At 42.2% G+C, this 20,757-nt stretch overlaps 6 protein-coding genes across 6 annotated transcripts; 2 read left to right on the top strand and 4 right to left on the bottom strand.

The window, feature by feature from the left end:
* Positions 1 to 1,312: 1,312 nt before the first annotated feature.
* PCYB_131850 (ABC transporter) lies at positions 1,313 to 3,691 on the top strand (the record flags this gene model as incomplete). Its single annotated transcript, XM_004224209.1, has 3 exons — positions 1,313 to 3,158; positions 3,207 to 3,538; positions 3,581 to 3,691. 3 exons carry the CDS (start codon positions 1,313 to 1,315, stop codon positions 3,689 to 3,691), a joined length of 2,289 nt encoding a protein of 762 aa, XP_004224257.1.
* A 1,415-nt stretch (positions 3,692 to 5,106) lies between these two features.
* On the top strand, positions 5,107 to 5,629 carry PCYB_131840 (hypothetical protein; the record flags this gene model as incomplete). The annotated part of the gene is made up of 1 exon (XM_004224208.1): positions 5,107 to 5,629. A coding segment is annotated over one exon (522 nt), but the record flags the coding sequence as incomplete, so codon positions are not given.
* A 618-nt stretch (positions 5,630 to 6,247) lies between these two features.
* On the bottom strand, positions 6,248 to 7,281 carry PCYB_131830 (hypothetical protein; the record flags this gene model as incomplete). Its single annotated transcript, XM_004224207.1, has 5 exons — positions 6,248 to 6,284; positions 6,350 to 6,394; positions 6,508 to 6,533; positions 6,641 to 6,844; positions 6,988 to 7,281. The coding sequence occupies 5 exons, from the start codon at positions 7,279 to 7,281 to the stop codon at positions 6,248 to 6,250; spliced, it is 606 nt and encodes a 201-aa protein (XP_004224255.1).
* A 1,332-nt stretch (positions 7,282 to 8,613) lies between these two features.
* On the bottom strand, positions 8,614 to 9,432 carry PCYB_131820 (porphobilinogen deaminase; the record flags this gene model as incomplete). The annotated part of the gene is made up of 1 exon (XM_004224206.1): positions 8,614 to 9,432. A coding segment is annotated over one exon (819 nt), but the record flags the coding sequence as incomplete, so codon positions are not given.
* A 1,515-nt stretch (positions 9,433 to 10,947) lies between these two features.
* PCYB_131810 (3',5'-cyclic-nucleotide phosphodiesterase) lies at positions 10,948 to 14,365 on the bottom strand (the record flags this gene model as incomplete). The annotated part of the gene is made up of 4 exons (XM_004224205.1): positions 10,948 to 11,751; positions 12,003 to 12,912; positions 13,423 to 14,125; positions 14,353 to 14,365. The coding sequence occupies 4 exons, from the start codon at positions 14,363 to 14,365 to the stop codon at positions 10,948 to 10,950; spliced, it is 2,430 nt and encodes an 809-aa protein (XP_004224253.1).
* Positions 14,366 to 16,379: 2,014 nt separating this feature from the next.
* Positions 16,380 to 18,665, bottom strand: PCYB_131800 (WD domain G-beta repeat domain containing protein; the record flags this gene model as incomplete). The annotated part of the gene is made up of 1 exon (XM_004224204.1): positions 16,380 to 18,665. The coding sequence occupies one exon, from the start codon at positions 18,663 to 18,665 to the stop codon at positions 16,380 to 16,382; it is 2,286 nt and encodes a 761-aa protein (XP_004224252.1).
* Between the last annotated feature and the right edge of the window lie 2,092 nt (positions 18,666 to 20,757).

Below are 20,757 nucleotides of genomic sequence, written 5' to 3'. Positions count from 1 at the left end.
TTACTACTTATGTGTTGTATGGATATTATGTGAATATATTCGTAGGCAAAAAAAGCGCCTACTTACACGTTTGCTTCTTAGCCTACGTTCGCATCGTTGCCATTTTTTGTGGCCAACAAATTGAAACCGGGTTAATACACGCAGGGGTGCCCTTCCCCTCTTCATAACCCACATAGAAGAAAAATTATAAAAAAGTTTTTTTTTTTTTTTTTTTTTTGTATGCATATTATGTATGTAACTTTTCGTGCAGAGTGGGTCTGACGAATGGAGGTGAAAATAGAGCTGCCCCAATTTTCTGTCGTTTGATCCAGCCACATGTCCGTTGAGGCGAACACCTCAAGTTGCGACGTGCCTCATTGGTAAAGCGCAGTTGGGTAGTACACACGACACCGCGATAGCATCGTCGCCATTCTGGCGAAAGTTTCTTCTGTGTCATAATACATGGAGGAACAAGCGAAAAAAAAAGTCCCATCCTTGAAAACAAAGAGGGACGCAAATTGGATACGCTGATTTGTACTTCAACGTATGCTATACCAAGGAGCACATCATCCATCCCACAAGGGGAGACGCAAAAAAAAAAAAGTTCCTTGACAGCCGAATTAGCCATACAGAAATGATCGATTAAATCAATCCTTTTTTTTTTTTTTTTTTGCCCGTTTAACGAAATTACAAAATTGTACCATTTCCATACACACAAAATTTTCAAAGGGGGGAGAGAAACAAACATGAATTTACAAGATAACCGAAGGGTTATTTACTCACCCCACGTCCCATACGCAGACGGTCGAAGCATGTGTACGTAATGCCACAATTAGTTAAACATGGTTTGGGGAAGTGATGATGAGAATATATCGAAACACAAATTTAAGAAAAAAATTGAACATCGTCAGAGCCACGGTTCTTCGTTCATTTGGAACTCGAAGGGGAAAGAGGAAAAAAAGGAAAAAAAGAAGAAAAAGAAATTCCTCCCCGTTTAACAAAAGAAAAGAAAAAAAATTTTTGGAGTTAAAAAAGGTAAAGCGAGGGAAACGGGGAAGCTCCGTCGAAGGAGACTCCCGCCCACCCCTGTTGGCTGCTCGTATTGGAAGGGGCAACTCGCACACGTGCCTCTCGCAGTAGGTGTGTATAAGTACGTGCATACGCTTCTTATATGCACATGTGAGCGGTCGCATTGGTCCTCGAATGGTTGCATCGCGCTGCACCGGGGTGTATACTTATATAGGTTTACGCACACGTCACCGCTTCGATTTTCACTTCGATTTTCGCTTCGATTTTCGGTTCGATTTTTGTGCGGCCCCCATTCAGATAGACAATGTTGCTGAAGCAGTGCATCGTAAACTACCAGCTGATGGTTAATTGCCGCGACCCCCTCTGCGGCCATGTGAGAATTTTCGGCGTCGGCAGAGGCCGAGGCGTCGCGCACGTGGAAGGCGGGGGAAACAAGAGAAGCGTGAAAAGTATATGCAGTATAAACAGCGTCAACGGGATAAACAGTATAAACAATGTGAACAGCGTGAGCAGCGTGAGAAAAGTGAGAAGCACTTCAAATGTGAGAAGCACTCCAAAGGTGAGAAGCACTCCAAATGTGAGAAGCACGCCAAAGGTGAGAAGCACTCCAAATGTGAGAAGCACGCCAAAGGTGAGAAACGCTCTAAACGCGCCACACTTGACCAATCTGCCAAACCTGTCCAACCTGCCCAACCTGTCCAACCTGCCCAACCTGTCCAACCTGCCGAACGCGAGGGACTTCCTCTTCCTGCACAAAATTCCATACCGCGCGAGTACCCATCACGTGCATAAAAACCAGAGAAGCGACGCACCCAAGGGACCCCAAATGAGCAGTCCAGAGTGGATAACGCGCATGACCAGGAAGTGCAGCAGGTGGAGGGTACGCCTGTTCTCAAGTGAGAGCCAAAATGACGGAAAAACTACCTGGGGAGGTGAGAAAGAAACGGATGCCGAAAATCAACAAAGGAAGGAGGACCACAAATCGAAGATAAACAAAGCACAACAAACCTTTTTCAACATGCGGAAAAGCTTGAGAGAATCATTTGAAAAGAAGCTAAATACAAATGGAGACGGAGGTGTGTCCATAAGGGATATTTACAAAATTTTGAAGAAGGAAAGGAATTACTTAGCAGTGGCATTCCTCTGCTTGCTAATCTCATCCCTGGGACAAATGTTCTTCCCCATGTGTATAAGCAAAATAATTAATATGTACGGAGGGAAGGAGGAATCCCTAAAGTATGTGATGAATGAGGTATATAAAACGGTGTTTCTAATTATAGGTATTTCTACCTTCAGTTTTTTTCGCATATATTTTATCGAAACATCCATCGAAAAAATTACGAGACGGTTAAGAAAGGATTTGTTTGAAAATATACTAAATCAAAAATTGTCTTTTTTTGAAAAACAGAAAACAGGAGAATTAATAAACAGGTTATCTAACGACATTGAAGTTTCTTCGAGGGTACTAATCACTATTTCCTTTGGAATTCGAAATTTGATTGCAGCAATTGTTGGAGGAATCTGTGCTTTGCATATATCACCAAGTAAATTATTTCAGTCCTTTCTACTCCCCGTCTCTGCTTCTCTTCTAATCGGTACCACTTATGGAAAAATTGTAAAACAGATCAGCATTTTAAAGCAAGAAAAGTTAAGTAACTGTATCGATTTTGCGTCTGAAAAGATACACAATATTGGGAATGTCAGATTGCTCAATGGAGAATGTTTCGAAAAAAAAGAATTTACGAATTATTTAAATGAAGTGTACAAATCAGGCACGAAATATTCACTGGTCAAAGCTGGAAATCACTTCCTCTTCGTTAGTATCATTTCCCTTTTTTTGCTCCATTTGATTTATTATGGGAATTATTTAATTGCTAATAAGTATATAAACACGGGAGATTTATTTTCCCTAATTATGTATTCCCTATTTTGTGGTAGTGGCATACAGGGAGTTATGCAATCCATTGGCGATCTCCAGAAATGTATTGGCTCATGCGCAAAGGTACTTCAAATTATTAACCTCCCCAAGAGTGAGTTCAACGAGCACTGGTCTAAGGACACAATTCTTTTCCTCAAAAATGAGGATTACTCCATCAAGTTTGACAACGTTTCTTTTTCGTACGGAGCGGATGAGGAGATCGTTCCGCACGGTAAGTCCTCCGCTACGGGGGACCCCGTTTCGCGCAGCAGCAGTGCAGGGAGCAGCGGAAGTACTGGCACCATGGGAAGTACTGGCACTATAGGAAGCACTGGCACTAGTGCCACCGACAGCACGAGCAACACCACCCGTGCGAACCGCACAGACCGCGGGGAAAATCAACGCGTGCAGGACAACAATTACGCCCTGAAAAACGTCTCCTTCTTCCTGCCGCACAACAAATCAGTTGCCATTGTAGGCAAAAGTGGCAGCGGAAAAACCACCATCCTAAATCTGCTCTCCAAAAAAAACACCCCCAACTCGGGAAATATCCTGATAGGCAATTTCCAAATTGAAAAAATCAGCTCCTCGGCATTACGGTACATCCAAGGAGTAATCACGCAAAACCCTTTTCTCTTTAATACTTCTATCCAGGGCAACATGCTCTACCCCCTGAAGGCATATGAACAGATGCTGAAGGAGCAACTGGTGCTCATAGAGGAGGAACAAATTTCCCAAAGGAGTACAAAAAAAAAAAAAACATAAATTTGTGCAGAGGTACCAAATCAATGGTGCTCAACAACACGGCGTCTGAAAATAGCTTCCAATCGCACGAACTTGCAATGGACGACTTGGAAGAAATACACTCCTTTGTCACCATGGAAATACAAAAGGTGCAAGAAAATTTAAAAAAAATTACTCCAGATATGTTGAAAGATACGTATAAAAATTTTCATATTCATGACTTTTTAAGTAAGTATGCTCATTACGATGATGTGAATGTCGGGGTGGATGGATCTTGCTTGTCGGGAGGACAAAAACAGAGAGTTTACCTTGCTCAGAATTTATTTAAGAAAAATAAAATTCTCATTTTGGATGAACCCACATCTTCTCTAGACAAATTATCGGAGAACATAATTAACGAAGCGCTACTGAAATATATGAAGGGGAAAACGTCGATCATTTTTACTCACCGATTGGACCTACTCAATTTCGTTGACTACATCGGTGTGCTTAATGATGGCTCGATGGTGCAGTTTGATTTGCGGGCCAGGGTGCTCGAGAAGCCCTGCGACATTTTGCGTGACATACTCAGTCAGAGCTCCTTCTGACGCGTAGCTGTGCGCAGTCGTTCCTCAGCCTAACGATGTGTGTATGAATCACGCCTCCACACAAATGGCTGCCTGCTTTTATAAATATCTCTTTTTTTCGTATCCCTCACATGTGCGTGCTAGTTAACGCTCGTATTATCCATTCTTATGTGCATAATTTTTTTTTTTTTTTTTTTTTTCCGTTGGGCTCCTTCGCCAAAGCTTTTCAATTTTTCACCCTCGCTAGTTTCTGCCCGCATTTTTTCCCGTTCGCAGGAAAAAATTCCTCCCATTTTTCGGCGCTTTATTTTATTGTGCACTATATTTGTATAGAATATTTTGTAACCCTTGAAAAGTGGCATCTGCCAATGGCGCATCGTGCGTTATTTATGTATGCACTCCTTTGCGATGTCACTTGGCCTCCCTGCGAATATCAATTAGCACGCCATTTTTGCAACCCCTGTGGGTAAAAGCATATATGTATGTACAGCGTGTAGTAAACTCTTTTAATTATTCATACCGGATGGAGCCACACCCACATGTAACAAAGAATAAAAAAAAAAAAAAAAAAAAAAACTCCCTTTGCGCAGAGCTAACGTAAAAGTGGCATATAATAACCCCTTTGCTGCGAATGAACTGAAGATGGTATGATTCGTTTCGGAAGATCCAACATTTTGCATTTGCATTACGATGGGTTTTGATCAAGCGGGGTGGAAAAATGAGAGTGTGAAGTTTAGAGGCGCCACTCCATTTCTGAATGAGCAACCTCTCCGCTGCAGTTACCAACCGCGCACAGAGGGAAGCACGAAAGAAACTAAACAACATGCTGATGTATACAAGTAGGAAACGGTTTTATTTTTCTCTCCCCAGTTCGAGGGCGTTAAAAAATATTGTAAAATTGCCTCTATTGGAAAGGGAAGATAAGCAAAAAATCATACACATATGGAAGGAAAGGTACCAAAATGACAAATACGTCGTGGCAGATCATATAAACATAGGCAAATATGAACAGATTAAAAATAATTGCAAAAATAATTCCCATTTCATTATTCCACAAAGGAACCAAAATGGCTACATAAATTTTTATTCGCAATTTATTGACCATAAGTTGCTATTCATAACAGCTCTGGAGGAATACAATAAATTGAGGGAAAATTCAACGCCATATGTAACGTTGCATTTTTTTGACGAACTGAAAAGTAGGGAAATTATTTTAACAAAATTAAACATCGTGAATAACGTAATTACAAAAAATCAAGCCATTAAATTTTACAATTATATCCTGTCCTTTTATTCGGACGCCAATTATTTTACATACGTGTGCAAATTTAACAATGACAGCAGAAATTTTCACTACGATGCATTTATTGATAAATTTAAGCACATGTTTTGACATCGTTTCATTGTGTGATGTGGCCTCTCTGTGATTTTCATTTGTTCATTCGTCGTATGTCGTCCCAGGTGACATATTTGCCTGCGGAGTGGGGGAAAGGGGGTACATGCGCATACGTATGTGGGGGGTTGCATAAATTTGCATGCCTCGCTCGGTCGTTGCGCGGGTTCCCCTTTACTGCTACGTTTTTCCGTATACGTGACTTTTTTTTTTTTTTTTCGCACCTTCGCTGGGCTCCTTCAAAATGTAGGAATTTTGCCTAGGAAGAATAAAAAGACGTGACGAATGTGTGTTTGTGCCTAGTGTGTACAACGAGATGGGAATTCTTCGAAGCTGCGCGCAGGGGTATCCCTCACGGGGAACGAAGCTGTTCTTTTTATCAACCCCGCGTTTATTTAAATACACGAGACGGTATGCCCGTGCTGTGTTACAGCCACGCTGGGCACGCAGCTATACAAACACATGTGTACGCACACATGCATATGTACATACATACATTCACGTACATGTTGGAGCAACGGACACGCTTTCAAGAATTTTTTTCTAATATTTTTATCATGCGTTTTAAATTTTCATCCGTGCAAACTGACAAATCTTTGCATCTACAAAGAACATTTTTTAAGGGTCCCATGATGTGTAAATTGAACACACACGTCTGGGGGGGGGAGGTGTAAACGGGAGTGCAAAACACGGGGGGCTCGTGTCCGTCGTAAATTGTACCTTTCGAAGTCGTCACTCATCTGTTCATTCAGAATTGTTTCATTTCTGCGAGGGGGCGGGGGAAAGCAAAGTGTTAGCAGAGCGCTTGTGCGTTTTCTTCGGAAGCACGTGGGTACAAACATACATGCATAGGTGCGCGTTTTTTTTTTTTTGCTTACAGATCTTGAACAAAGGGGACATTTGCCTGCAGGGGGGGAAAAGGCGTTTTCGTGAGCTGTGTATATACAAAATCGTGCACGCAAATACGCGTGTTCATGCTTATGGCGCCACTTATAGCGCGAGAGAACTTACACTGCCCTTGGACGGAGGATCCCCATGTATCTGCGCCTGTCCGTCATCATACAGGCCCTTGGAATACACATTCGACGTGTTCGTACTGTCCAACTTGTTGGCACTGCCAGTGGAGGGCGCTTTTCCAACTTCGTTCTTCACATTCAAAATATCATTCATTACTTCTCTCGCCGTATCGGACATGGTGGTCTTCTCCGTCAGGATCTTTTATGGGAAGAAGGGTGAAAAATGTAGCATAGTATCAAACAGATGCACAATAAATAATCATTGCAGTCAGTGGGCACAGATATCCCTGTGTGTGAATCTGCACCCCCTTGTGTAAATGGAGAAATGCTAATGCGACTCACCTCCATGTAGGCCTTCCGCCTGAAAATTTTGTTCACCACCATGGAAGTGTATACACCCAAGGAAAAGGTTAAAAAAAATCTGGACATGGGTGTGAAAAATTTCTTGTTCCTTTTGCAAAAACAGTATACTAAAGACGCATTTATAATCCCAGTTCCTATGCTATAATTTGCACACTTGTAAAACTTCTTCTTCTCTTCCTTATCCAAAATGTACTTATTTTCGATCATCCATTTGCTCATGTTGTATTCGAATATTCTCCATTGCTGCTCCTTCATGTCGATCTGGTTAAACATGCGGCATAAAAAAAAAAAAAAAAAAGCAAGTGACATATAACATAAGGTAAAAATTGTGAACATGTTGATATGCTATTTTTCTCCCTTTCACATATAGTCATTTTTTTAAATCGCATTGAAGCGCATGATCATGTAGGCAAATTAACCTTGACCTGGCCTCCCCCTTTGTCATTCTCCATTGTGCTCATTTCCACCTAGACAAAAAAAATGGTCCTCACAAGAGGATTCTTTCGTACGAGTGGAGTTTACTTCGAGGTTGGCGCGCAATGTTGTTAGCTTAATTCATGTTTTGAAATGAAAATGGCAAAAAAGGGGGAAAAATGGGAGGTCACATATGGGGAAGTTACATATGGGGAGATCACAAATGGGGGGAAAATTAACCCAGCTCGCAAGAGGAAATACATATGTCCCCTTTATGTTTACAAAAGGGGCGACGCGTTTCTTGAAGTTATGCCTTTTTTTTTTTTTTTTTTGCCCTTTCCATACTTATATGCAACCGTCAAGTACTAAGAAGTGGCCCAGTTTTTCCCACACTTCAAAATGAATCCCTTTTTTGTAGCGGGAAAAAAAAGGTACAGAAATAACGAGGTTAATTGTTACCTACGTTTTGTGGGGCCCTCCCGAGGTAGCGCGCTGTGCCCACATTTTTATTCACCTATCCATATGAAGAACATGTTTCCTCGGGCGCAATTCGGTTCATGCGGTGCGTGCACTACATGGAGACCCTCCCCCACATGTGGCGTTCTTCCACAAGGCAGAAATATCTTGTCATAAAGCAGAATGACCTTTCTCCCTCCTTGGGATGTTACGCGTGCTCACAGGTATGTTTACATAGGTACGTACCGGTATATTTACATACGTCGCAAGTAACGATTTAGCCACACTGTGACCTATGCCCGGGCGCGAGGCGCACATGTCAGCTAATAAATGTTGCAACTGGAGGAATGCAAAAGGCGGTCTTACAAAGCGTTATATAGGGTCAAAAAAAAAAAAGTTGTACACAATTTTTAAAGCGTAAGGGGCGCAAAGCATTTAAGCCTGCGCGAAGGAGTGCCCCCAATTTGGATAGCTACTTGGGGCGCCACTTTAGGCAAACAAGATGGAGTTCTCTCGTTTATGTTCCCTCGTTTATATTCCCACGTGCATCCCCTGCGACGTATCGGATGGTAAGCACAAATGGACAGATCCGCTCCTGCATAATCGCAATTGCTAATTAAATGGGCCATGTGTCTTAGCAGGCCTTGTGCTGCCCCACCGGAGGGGGACCCCTCAAATGGAAAGAAACCGTTCAGTTGAGAGATATTTGAAATTATTTTATGTCAACATAAAATGTTACGCATAGTACTGGGCCGCCTCTTCCCTGATTTTGTTAAACCTGTGCGTCCCGATTTTTTCCTTCATTTTTGTGGCAGCCATTACTGCAATTTGATTGCAATTTTGCACCGTCCCAACTTCGCGAACGTGATATTTCTCTTTCCCATAGATATCATTAATCACCGCATTGAAGACTATTTCCCCATTTACAATTTTTGCATACCCCCCAATGGGCATCATGCAATTCCCTTCGATTTGATACAAAAAGCACCTCTCAACATTTGCCATAATTTGTGCCTTCTCATCGTTTATATTTTTCAGTATATCAGAAATGCCCACATCATTTTTGTGGGATGACACAGCGATAATTCCCTGGCACAAAGCAGGGTAGATAGTTCTCCTGTTTATTTGCTGGATGTGTAAAAGGTTCAAATTGATCTCCGTGTTGTTGTGATTAATTAGGAGCTTTTTGGGGGGCACTTTATTTTTGCTCCTAATTATATTTCTAATCCCCTTTTTGGTTGCTAGTCTTTCCAGTCCACACTTTGCAATGATTATCGCATCATACTGCCCATTACACAGTTTAGCAATTCTTGTGTTAATATTTCCCCGCACATTTTTTACTGCTATGTTTTTATATGTGTATTTAATTTGGCTAGACCTTCTCAAGGAAGACGTCCCAATGGTTGGTATAAAATTTCCGTAGTGATCACCTTGGTAGTGGTCTCCCTTCACATCTTGGTTAGTTATTTTTTGACTCTTCCCCTTGACCTGATCACCTTCCTCCTCCACTTTATTTGCCATTTTCAGTTTGTTCATATCTTCCAGGGTAGCATACTTTACCGATAAGAAGGCGTCATTTATTGTGTCCCTTTTTAGGAAACAGGACAGCTGTACTTGTTCTGGCAATTCCATCGGAACGTCTTTCAAAGAATGCACACAAATATGGACATTCTTTTTTATTAACTGCTCATCCAATTCCTTCGTGAAAATTCCTTTCCCTCCAAACAGGTTAACCTTTTTGTCTAATATATTATCCCCCGTTGTTTTGATAGGCCTCAAAATGACTTTCACATTTTTGTTAATTTTTTTAAAATATGCTTCAAGTTTTGTTTGGACTTTTTCCGATTGTTTTATTGCTAGTGGGGAGTCGCGGGTGCCAATAATTATTTCCTTCCCAACATAATAAACGCGCAGTGTTTTTTTTTTGCAACTTTTATCTGTGCACAAGTTTTTTTTTATATTTCTCTTTTTGCTTTTCCACAGTCCCCAATTGTGAACAGGGATAAAGTTGCTTGCCTTTAAATGGACATGTCTGCACACATAGGTGGAAACGTGTGCGCATAGCAAAAGGGAGGCTAACCAATGCATTCTTGTCTTTGTGGTGAGTATGTGTGTATGGTTTACCAGCTGATTGATTCTCCTTATGCGTTTCCCCCCCCACACGGTTACAAATGCAGCTGTTCGTAGTGCTTCCCCCACACACACGGTTGCAAATGCAGCTGTTTCGTAGTGCTTCCCCCACACACAGTCACAAATGCAGCTGTTCGTAGTGCTTCCCCCTTTGCGCTTAAAATGGAGCAATTTTTTTTTTTTTAACAAAGGGGGGAGCTATTTTTTGCTGCTAATATTTTCATTTCGAATGGCCATTAAATGTGGGCAAATTTTTCCTTTGCGATAAGCATGGGGGAGTAAAAAAACAAAAAAAAAAAAAAAAAAAAAAGGAAACAGCATCGTTGAAGAGGACCTACCAGCTTGGTTTCCCCCTCACCCCCAAACCAACAATTGCCACCACTTCTGACGTGTGCGAATAAACCAAAGTGGTACTCATTCCGAGTGGTAGACCATTTTTTTTTTTCACTCGCGGGATGTTTGCACGTTTATTCTGTGTACAATGGGATAAGCGCATTGGGGAGGATGTCCCTCTGCACGTTTACACAGAAGGCGACCTTCTCTACAGAGATGGTGGCTGCTTACAAGTGAAGCGGAGCAGATAAATTTTAAAAAAGGACCCCCCCAGATGGAAAACAATTTGTCAACGGGAAGAAATCACTGGGATGTAGGAAATCGGCCGATTCGTTTCAGCAAACAAAAAAAATAAAGTAAAATAACAACGTGGCGGAGTAACCACGTGGCGGAGTAAACAAGTGGTGGAATAACCAAGTGGTGGAGTAACCACATGGCAGAGTAGCCACATGGCGGAGTAACCACATGGCGGAGTAACCACGTGGCGGAGTAACAAAGGGACAAAGTAACAAAGTGTCAAAGTGACAAAGTAACAAAATGGCGAAACAGCAACGCGGTAACGCAGCGGCGTGACGACTTGACGGCGTAACGGCGGCGCGCCCCCGCTCACACACATTTTAGCAGCTTAATTCTGTCAATTAAATTTTCATCTTTGTACTTCTCGTGCAGCCCCAGACTCTTCTGATTATTTTTGTTCTTCTCCCACTGCTCTATATTATTCTCAATGGAGGAAATGCAGTGATTGTAGACTTCATCATTTTTCGAGATGGAATTTAATTCACTGAAGAGAGGAATGCACAAATGTTTCAGAAAGCCAATCTGCGAGGTGGCTAACTTATCAGTAGAATTTATATCACACAAAAAGCTGTTGGGCATATTTAACGATTTTTCTAGCAAGCCCTGTAGGTAGAACTCCTCATTAATTTTTATTGTCCACTCGTAATGCTTATTCCAATCCAGAGTTGCATGCCCAATATCTGCTGCCTTTAAAATGAGGGAGAAAATTTGCCATGTCTGTTCACTTGTTAAAATGTCTAAGTCGATAAATTCTTTGGATGTGCGAAAGTTGGCAATGTACTCGAAATGGTTTTTCATGTCTGTTGACAAGATAGCCCTAATGATATTTTTTTTGCAAGTCGTAAAAATATTGTATGGATAATTTTCGAAAATATTACAATTTTTTTCCTTCAGCGTTTTGAAAACGAGAGAGCAGTGGTAGTTTTCGAGCACGCTGTTGTCATTGTATGTTATCGCCAAATTGTTTTCCGAGTTGATTAAAAAGTAGTTGTTCAGCCCCGGGTGGCCCACGTCGTGGCACAGGGAGGAAACATGCAAGCAGAATTCGTCGATGGCTGGTATCTTGTGGTTGATGTCCAACAGGAACAGCATGCTTTTGCTGAAGTGCGCGACCTGCGGGGGGATGCAAAGTTGTTTGAAAGGGCGTTTGAAAAGGTGTTTGAAAAGATGCTTGAAAAGGCGTTTGCACGTGTGCAATCATGCGCGTGCATGTAGGTAGGTCTGCATGTAGCTAGATATGCACGTAGCTAGATATGCACGTAGCTAGATATGCACGTAGCTAGATATGCACGTAGCTAGATATGCACGTAGCTACATATGCATGTAGCTAGGTACGCCTATACGTGTGTGCGCGTGGGACTCACCTGCGCGGCGTGCAAGCTGTTGTGGTAGGGCACCTCGTTGTACATAGAGTGCATCTTCAGCAGGAAGTTCTTCAGCTTCGCCTTGTCGAAGCTGGCCTCCAAGACACCCAGAGGATACAGCAACTTATACCCAATAGAAATGAACACATTGCGCTTGTACAAGTGCTCAATGTCGGACTTCCATTCGAACGAAAAGTTGTGCTGTTCTTGAAATTTGGACGATAACAACGAGTGAATGTTTGAAAATGAATTAAAAGATTTCCTGTTAAGACTTTGAGATAAGTATGATTTACATTCATCGTTTTTTTCACAATAATTATTTTCGATTTTATCCAAACACCACATGTTGTAAACTCTCTCAAATTTTCGATACTTGCATATTTGGACTTCATTTAAATTTTGCGTCCTCAAAATATTTTCACACATTTTTATTTTTTCTCTCATTTTTCCTATTTCTGATAATTTTTTTTCGCTGGCATCTTCCTCCAGCTTCTTCATGTGGTCCAGCAAGAATTTCAGATTGTTCAAAATGTCTTCGATGGGGGACGTGGGCGTCGAGTTGTCGATGGAGAAGTACTTGGTCATGTAGTGCCTCGGCATCTTCCTGCGGTCTGCCTCGTTACCGTTTTCTTCGTAGTCTGTATTTTCCCCCTCGTCTGTATTTCCCCCCTCGTCTGTGTTTTTCGCCTCATCTGTATTTCCCCCCTCTTCTGTGTTTTTCCCCTCGTCTGTGTTTTCACCCTCGCTTGTGTTTTTCCCCTCATACGCATTCTCGTCACTTTCGCGCTTCCCTAAGAAGGAAGCCCTTCCCCTCCTCTCAAAGCGATACTCATAGCACAGAGACAGCACAAGCACGCACAAGGAGAAGCAAAACAAGACGATCACATCGTTGTAGGCAAAATGTAAGTAACTGTAGGCATATACACAGAGAGTAAACACACAGAGGATACAAAAAAGGGTGAATTTAAAGCTTAGCGCAAAATGGTAAAGGATGATATAATTTTTTAAGCAGCACAGTACGCACAGGTATGTACAACTCATGAAAATGACTATGGAATGGATGCTGAGCAGACCTGACTGCTGCTCTTTCTCACATTGGGGTGGATTAAAATCGATAACACGTGTAGACTCCGCACCATTTATCGTCACAGATGGAGGAAGCACGTGCAACAGAACAAGGTTACATAAAACTCGAAGTAATGCAAACACGTAAGACGAGTTGTACGAATAAAGGGACACTCTCTCTATGCAATTCGAACTGAACAAAAAGATATAAATGACAAAAAAGGAGAAATAAAAAATGTCGAAGAGTAACTTACACACGTTCAGGTACATTGCCGCCTTCCCCACAGTATGCTCAAAACTGAACACACCGTAGTGCAAAATAAAAAAATTAACCAACGAGGTTAAAATCATTAACGTTGAGTATACAATCATTTTGAAGGGAAGGGAGGCGTAAAATTTGTCCATGAATGCTTCTTCAAAGGGGCCATTTGTGAAGATCAGGAAGGGGGTTACTTCATTCCAGCTGCTGTGGTTGCTATTGTTAGGGGGTCTCCTTTCCTGGAGAGAGCGAAATGGACTCGCAAACAAATCTACCACTTTGTGCAGAAATGATCTCCCAAGTATTTTCCCAATTGATAAAGACTCCTCACATTGGTACTTGAAATTACCCTCATTGCAGCGCCCTTTCTTCATATGAGCAGTAAAGTTGGGGTTACTTCTCATCGTGCCAAGACGGTTGCCGAAACCGCTCCTAGTGTTGGGGCCGTTTCCATACGAACTCGTTTTGTAGCTTCTCCTTTTCAGGTCAGAAAAATATTTCATGTACTTTTTCACGAAGCAAGTAAGTTTTGAATCGTTTCTGCGAACGCAGTTGTGGTACTCCGACTCGGATCTCCGTTTCGCCTTGTCCTTCATCTTTAACCACAAATAGTTTTTCCCATTTTGAACAGGACCTTTTTTTTTTATATTAAATGAGTATCCATGAAGTAGGGAAGCAGTATGCCTCTCCTCTTCGTCGTATTTCGTTTCTCCCCGTTCGCACGCTTCGAACGATCTGCTCAACTCCTTTTCCGATTTGTATCTTTTTCGCAGCGCCTGTGCGTCTTTCCCGGGATTGTCTGCAAAGGGGGAGAGACAAATGCAGGCACGTGAGTACACTCGGCATATTATTATTATTATTATTATTATTATGTGTGTGTGTGTGTTGGTTGGGGTGGAAGAGCGATGTGCACGTCTGCACATTTGTTTCTCCCTTTTGGGCATTCGCCCCCTTGTCATGATTCCTCTACAAAAAGGATCATCATTGGGAGGGCATTTTTTTTTTTTTTTCGCTTATGTTGGTTACCTTCCTTGTCCATTTTTGTTTCCATCTTGGATGACCATAAAAAGAAATCTGTGTCAAGTGTTTTTTTTTTTTTTTTTTTACATGTACGAGGGATTTTTTGTGACACTGGGGTTGCTTGCATCAGTTCCACTTGGTCTTGCTTCTCTTCCCGTTTATTTGCCAACGCTTGCTTTCGCCGGTTTACTATTTCCCCTTTTTGCATTCACGTACACATGCAGTTGCGCTGCTGGTTCGTCCATTCCGTTATTTAAGAAAAGAAGAAAAACAACGAAAACGTGAGCATGGGCATGTGCGTGGACATAAGCATGGCCGTAAACATGGGCATCAACATGGACATCAACATGGGAATCAACATGGGAATCAACATGGACACGAATTGGCTTACGTCGCAAAATGTAGAAGGCGTGAGACAATGCTTTCGCTTTTGCTTTCGCTTTCCTTTTCGCGCGCGCGCTCGCAATTTAAATGGTTTGCGCTGTTAAGCATGCCGCACTTGTCATCCGGGTTTTTTCCCTGTAAAAAAAAAAAAAAAAAAAAGACATCAAGAAGAAAGAAGCAGGACGTAAAATGCAAAATTGACGCAGCGGAGAATGCGTGCACATGAAGACTCGCCCCCCTCGAGTGGCAAACGAGCGGTCGCATCATTTGGCTCTCTCTGATTATTCCTCTCGTTTTTTTTATTTCCTCCTTTGCGCGAACATTACATGCAGTTGTTCATCTCCTTTATTCTCGCAAAAGACCACTCGCAAATGTTTGAATTAGGAAAAATACACCCCATGCGAAGCCCACTCTGGAAGCTCAGAAAACGTGTACACACCACACGCATGAGTAAGTACGAGAGCGTCTCCTTTCCAGCGTCATTTTGTTGCGAAAATAGTTAAACCGTTTTGGCATGTCCACTTTGTGGCGAAATTGTAAGCGAATAGCACTCTCCCTTTTTTGTAGACACCTGCAATTGGCAACATCATGAGCATGCTGCTGATCGTAAAAGTGAAAATAAAAAAAGAAAAAAAAAAAAAAAAAAAAAACGTAACAACCTGGGGAAATATTCCACATAGTAGAGAAGCCATTCCATTTTCTCGCCGCTTCTTCTCAAGGGGGTGAAGCGACACAGGAGAAAAATGTTTGAGCGTGTAACAAAACTCCCTATGGGTGGACACAGACCTGCATGAGTGGACCATTAATACCTTCACCGGTGAGATAGATCGTCATAGGGGCACTCCCAAATTGCCAAGCCTTTTTACAAACGTTAAAGCGAATGGGGGGAAAAGACAACACGCGTGTATATTTACACCTTCCCATTGCAGAGAAAGTCACGCTACTGGGTTATGCCCCCCGCGCCGTATATTTGAACATGCTTTATTTGAACCGCCATGGAACACCCATAAAGGTGACATAAAAACGGGAAAACCCATCGAAATTAAAAACTTTAATGTGTTCGTACGAGGGGTAAAAAACCTGGTCACAAATCACACGGCTGTTCGATGTAATGACCACATTTCACGTGACAAAAAAAAAAAAGACAAAACTTTGCTATACTCACTGGACATAAAAATATGTGTGTTAAGTAGCACAATTGGGGAGTTGTCCGGTACAGGTTGCCCTCGGCACGGGGCGCTTCTACCGATATTAACCTACTACGTACGTACATACTCACATATTCACACATACACAGATTTACGTGCCTTCGCGCTCCTGCGCGTCTGCCTACGAGCGTGCGTATTATGGTGACAGGGTGCTGTCCGGATGCTATTTTGCGTATTGGTTCCCAAATGTGGGGACAAAAAAAAAGAAAATGGGGAAAGACACGAAACAGCTGCCAGGGAAGTGGTATAAAAATGGGGAGGGGGGGGCTTAAAAAAAGGTTACCAGGAGGCTGCAAAGCTGGCTTAAAGTGGGTTAAAAAAATGTCATCTCTTCGGGGTAGAAAGAACCACACCGGGAACACGATAAGGTGGGGGTTGTACCTCGTTCAGGTTGCACTTTTCATCCGGGGTGCCCCCTAGTCGAGGTTACTGTTCTCTGCTTTACCCCTTCGTGTACTTCCATATGTTAATGACGCAGTCATCGCCAGCGGTGGCCAGCAAAAAATAGTCCTGGTACTTCTGCGGGCACCACACAACACAATTGACGTCACTCAAATGAGCATTTTCGATATTCTCTATCAAATTCCATGTGTCTAGATTCTTCTGAAATATTTTCAAAGAGTTGTCAAAGGAAGACGCTGCAATTAAATCCTCGTAAGCATTCCAGTCCAGGTAGCTAATGCTTCTCTTGTGGTATCCTTCTATCACGTGTTTTATTTTCCAGTCATCGAACGATACATTTTTTAAATCTTTTTCTTTGTCACTGAGATTTGGAATTATGTTCATAGAGGAGACGTTGTTTTCTGAAACTGGGTTACTCGTTTGTTGTTCGTCTTGCGTGGTGGTGCATCCACTCTGTTTGTTAGTCTTTTCCTCGTTGCTCAATTCTGACACGTCGTCCGACTCGTTTTTGTGCGCTATATCTGTGCCATGCGTGTTCGCTTGATCGACGCCATCTTTGGACACCTTGGAGATGCACTCGTCCTTTTCCGGTTCGTTTTTCGGTTCCTTTTCCGGTTCGTTGTTCAGTTCGCTGTTCAGTTCGTTGTTCAGTGCGTTGTTCAGTTCGTTGTTCAGCTCCTTTTTCGCGATGAGGCGTGCTCCGCTTGGGGATTCCTTTTGCGGGTCGCTTCCTTGTTCCTCTCTCTTCTCGGCCGAAGCCTTCCTCTGTATACACGCTCCTTCTTTCCCCCCTTCCACATCTGCGTACTTGTAAACAAATTTGAAAAGGCCATGGTCGAAATAGAGTGGCACGAAATTATTCTGCACGACTGCCTTCAAGGCCGCCTGCACCTCTTTGTCCTCCTTTGAATAATCTAATGTAGGGAAATTGGATGGCCCATCGGAGGTTTTCTCACCCACCCCTTGGATCTTCGGTTCTTTTATCTTTCGAAACAGGTTTTTTGTTTTATCCAGAAAATTTCGATCGTTGGACCCTTTCCCATTTGCACTGTGCTTACTGTTATGGTTACTATACCCGCGGTTATCATTCGTGAGCACCTTTTTCATCCCAGTGACACTACCCCCCATTGTGCCATTCGATTTATTTATAAACGACCACAAGGAGCTTTCATTTGATGATTTCCTTGCGTCCTTTACTATATGCTGGTAAAGAAAAGGGTACTTATGTTTATTGTACCAAACCTTTTTTTCACTCTTCCATATTCTTATGGATTTGTCATCTGAGCAGGTAGCGAATTCAGAGCCATCAAAATTGAAGGCAACACACCACACCACAGATGTGTGTTCATTTAAGGTCTGTACACAATTCCACTCGCTTATCTGTTTACTCCAAATTTTTAAAGAGTTATCATACGAAAGGGAGATGAATGTGTTTTCGCTGAGAGGGCACCAGGCGACGAACTTTATGTCTTCAGAATGCGCCGTTAGGTAAGCGTCAAAGTTGAAGTCGAAGTCAACGTCGAAGTGGTTATTGGCTTTTTTGGGCTCTCCGTTCAGGTGAATTTTCCCCGAGTTGCCACATTGTACATCTGTTTGCACGGCATTTTGTGAATCCTCTTTTACCTGTTCCTCATTGTGTTCCCCGTTTGTGTGTGCTTCGTCCCCGTTTGTGTGTGCTTCTCCCCCGTTTGTGTGTGCTTCTCCCCCGTTTGTGTGTGCTTCTCCCCCGTTTGTGAGCGCTTCGCCCCCGTTTGTGAGCGCTTCGCCCCCGTTTGTGAGCGCTTCTCCCCCGTTTGCCGCGCTCCCACCATGCTCGTCGTCCTTCTTACTCACCTCATCCGTCTTGGCGTGTATCCATATGCTTTTGTCCCTTCCGCAGGTTACTATGTACTTATTGGTGGGATGAATTGAGGCACACTTCACCTCCTTTTCGTGTCCCTCCAAAGATTTGTAAAAAACCCATTTGTCATTATTATTTTTTTTATAAATGGAGCACTTCGAATCAAAGGATGCAACAACAAAGAAGCTTCCGTCTCGAGAAAATTCAATGTGACGTAGTGACTTCTCGTGATTAGTTTCTATAATGTCATATATATCAAATTCTATGTTGCCTGATTTGTGTGTCCCTTCTTCAAACATTTTAAATTTCTTCCATACTTTACTGCTTTCTTTTGTCTTTTTTATTTTGTCTTTATTTGTTTTAATCCATATGGTTATATATTTGTCTGCTCCTACGGACGCCAGGAAATTTCCATCAGGGCTCCAACAGATACTCCAAATTCTTCTCTTGTGATTTTCCAGGTTTACCACAAACTCGATTGTCATTTTGGCGATTTCTTAAGCTTCTCTTTGTGGTGTAGTTATTGTAACTGCTGGTGCGCACGTGGCTGTGTCAGCTCGGCCTGTGCGATACCTATATTTGGCTGCTTTACTATCCGGGATGGTACACCACTCGATTGGCAAAGAAAGCGGCTCTTCCTTGTGACACTCTGGTGTGCCTCCCACAGTGCGGATTATCAGTTAGCAACCCAAGTTGGGACCCCCCAAAAAAATTAAAATGGTCTTAAAATGGTCTTAAAATGGTCTTAAAAAGGACGTTTAAAAGATGCGCACAGAAAAAGGGGAAAAAAAAAGGGGGGGGTAATTCCTTCCTGAGATGTACACTTTGTTACACTTATGCCAAATTCAAAGTAACATTCAAACGAGCGAAATTGTTTGATGTAGTTCCCACTTGGGGAGGTCGCCAGAACGGGTCAGCATACAGACATGCATATGTATTCCCTTTAATGTGCGCCAAATATCTCGGTGAAACATCGAATCATTCCTCGCATTGGTGGTCAGGTTGCAGCCAATTTGTATGTGCTAAAATATGCCCCTTCGGAGGAGCAAAGCCAGTGGCGTATTACTAACTATATGGGGGCATATAAACACACACACACATAGAGTTGCTTCGACATGGAGGTGCCACTAGCCATATTATCAGCTGCACATTTGGGTTGCCTCTTCAAAACGGTGGCTATTGTAAAAGGGACCCGCACAAATACGCCTGGTACGCGTGTTTTTGGAGGTATTTTTATTTTTACTTTAATTTATTTTCACATTAAATTATTTTAGCTTTTTTTTAAATTCCATGTAAAAGGGTGTGCGTTTAAATACAAATGTGTCACTTAGTTCTGTGCTGTGTAGTTGTCTACGGCTACGCACTTGCGAGTTGGATTTGAAGCTGCCAATGTTTTAGTGCTTCCGATGGGCCGCAGTCATTGGTGCTTCAATTGCTATCGCCATGGCGCAGCTGCGTTCGTTACGATGATGTAACTCTGCTTCTCTTTCACGTGTGTGCGGTTTTCATTAAGGAACAAAGTGCCATTCTGGTGATTCGACTGGCGAAGTGGTATGCATCCGCACATGTAAAGAGGCACAAACTGGTTTACCATAAAACGGGGGATTTTCACTCGATATGGTATGATATAATATAATATGATTTAATTTTTTTTTTTAAAATAGCAAAAATTTGGAGATTAAACGGGATGTGTGAGCAAATTAGTAATGGGGGTACAGATTGCCAAAACCGGAAAAAAAAAAAAAAAAAAAATGTCAACTCTTCGCAGTTGATGCGTTCATTCGCATTCGCAACTCTTAACAAAACTGAAAAGTGACTTATGCACATTTTAAAAAGTCCACGAATTTGTTTACATGAGTTAAAAATTCGGAGGGAGAAACTAAAACGGGAAAGCGGAAAAATAAATGTGCGTATTCATGGTACGCATATACTTTTCCAGCACAGTGATTTGCTCACAGGCATATTTTTTTTTTTTTTTATTCCCCTCTTACACTTATATCGCTATTGATTTTTTTTTTTTTTTCATCCAAACAGTAGTTATGATAATAGTTTTAATTTGGGATTATGATCAAATTTTCAAATGGGAAAAGGTAAGTGGCTTGGGGGGCCTTCAAGTCGAACCGGTTATCCTTGCGGCATGCGTGTTGCATACGAAAGAGGCGCCCCCCCAAAAAGGGTTTTTTTAAAAGGGTACCAAAAATATATTTCTTGGGAACCCCCTCACATGACAATATTGACTGATGTGTAAATGTGACATACGGGTCGGGAGTTGCATGCGCATACTACGCAAATAGGCATACATTGTGCACATTTGATATGTGCTACTTTTTTCCGTACGTCGGGATAGTTACCCCTTTTTCAATAATTAAAAGTTAGTTAATAATACGTAGGGGGGCAAAGTGGCACCAGGGAACGAGCGCTGGTGAAACGATGCCATAAGGGGATCTACGTCCTAACGGATGACACATAAAGTGGCGAAGAAAACACGCCTGCTTCGTAAAAACGCGGTCGGTTCGTAAGTTACAGTTCCTTCGAAGGTTCGCAAATGCACATTTATACGCGCGCCTCATCATAGGT

This window comes from Plasmodium cynomolgi, chromosome 13 (assembly GCF_000321355.1).
Source record: "Plasmodium cynomolgi strain B DNA, chromosome 13, whole genome shotgun sequence".
NCBI classification, from domain to species: Eukaryota; Apicomplexa; class Aconoidasida; order Haemosporida; family Plasmodiidae; genus Plasmodium; species Plasmodium cynomolgi.
The sequence above is the reverse complement of the archived record's forward strand: the minus strand, read 5'-3'. Positions and strand labels throughout refer to the sequence as shown.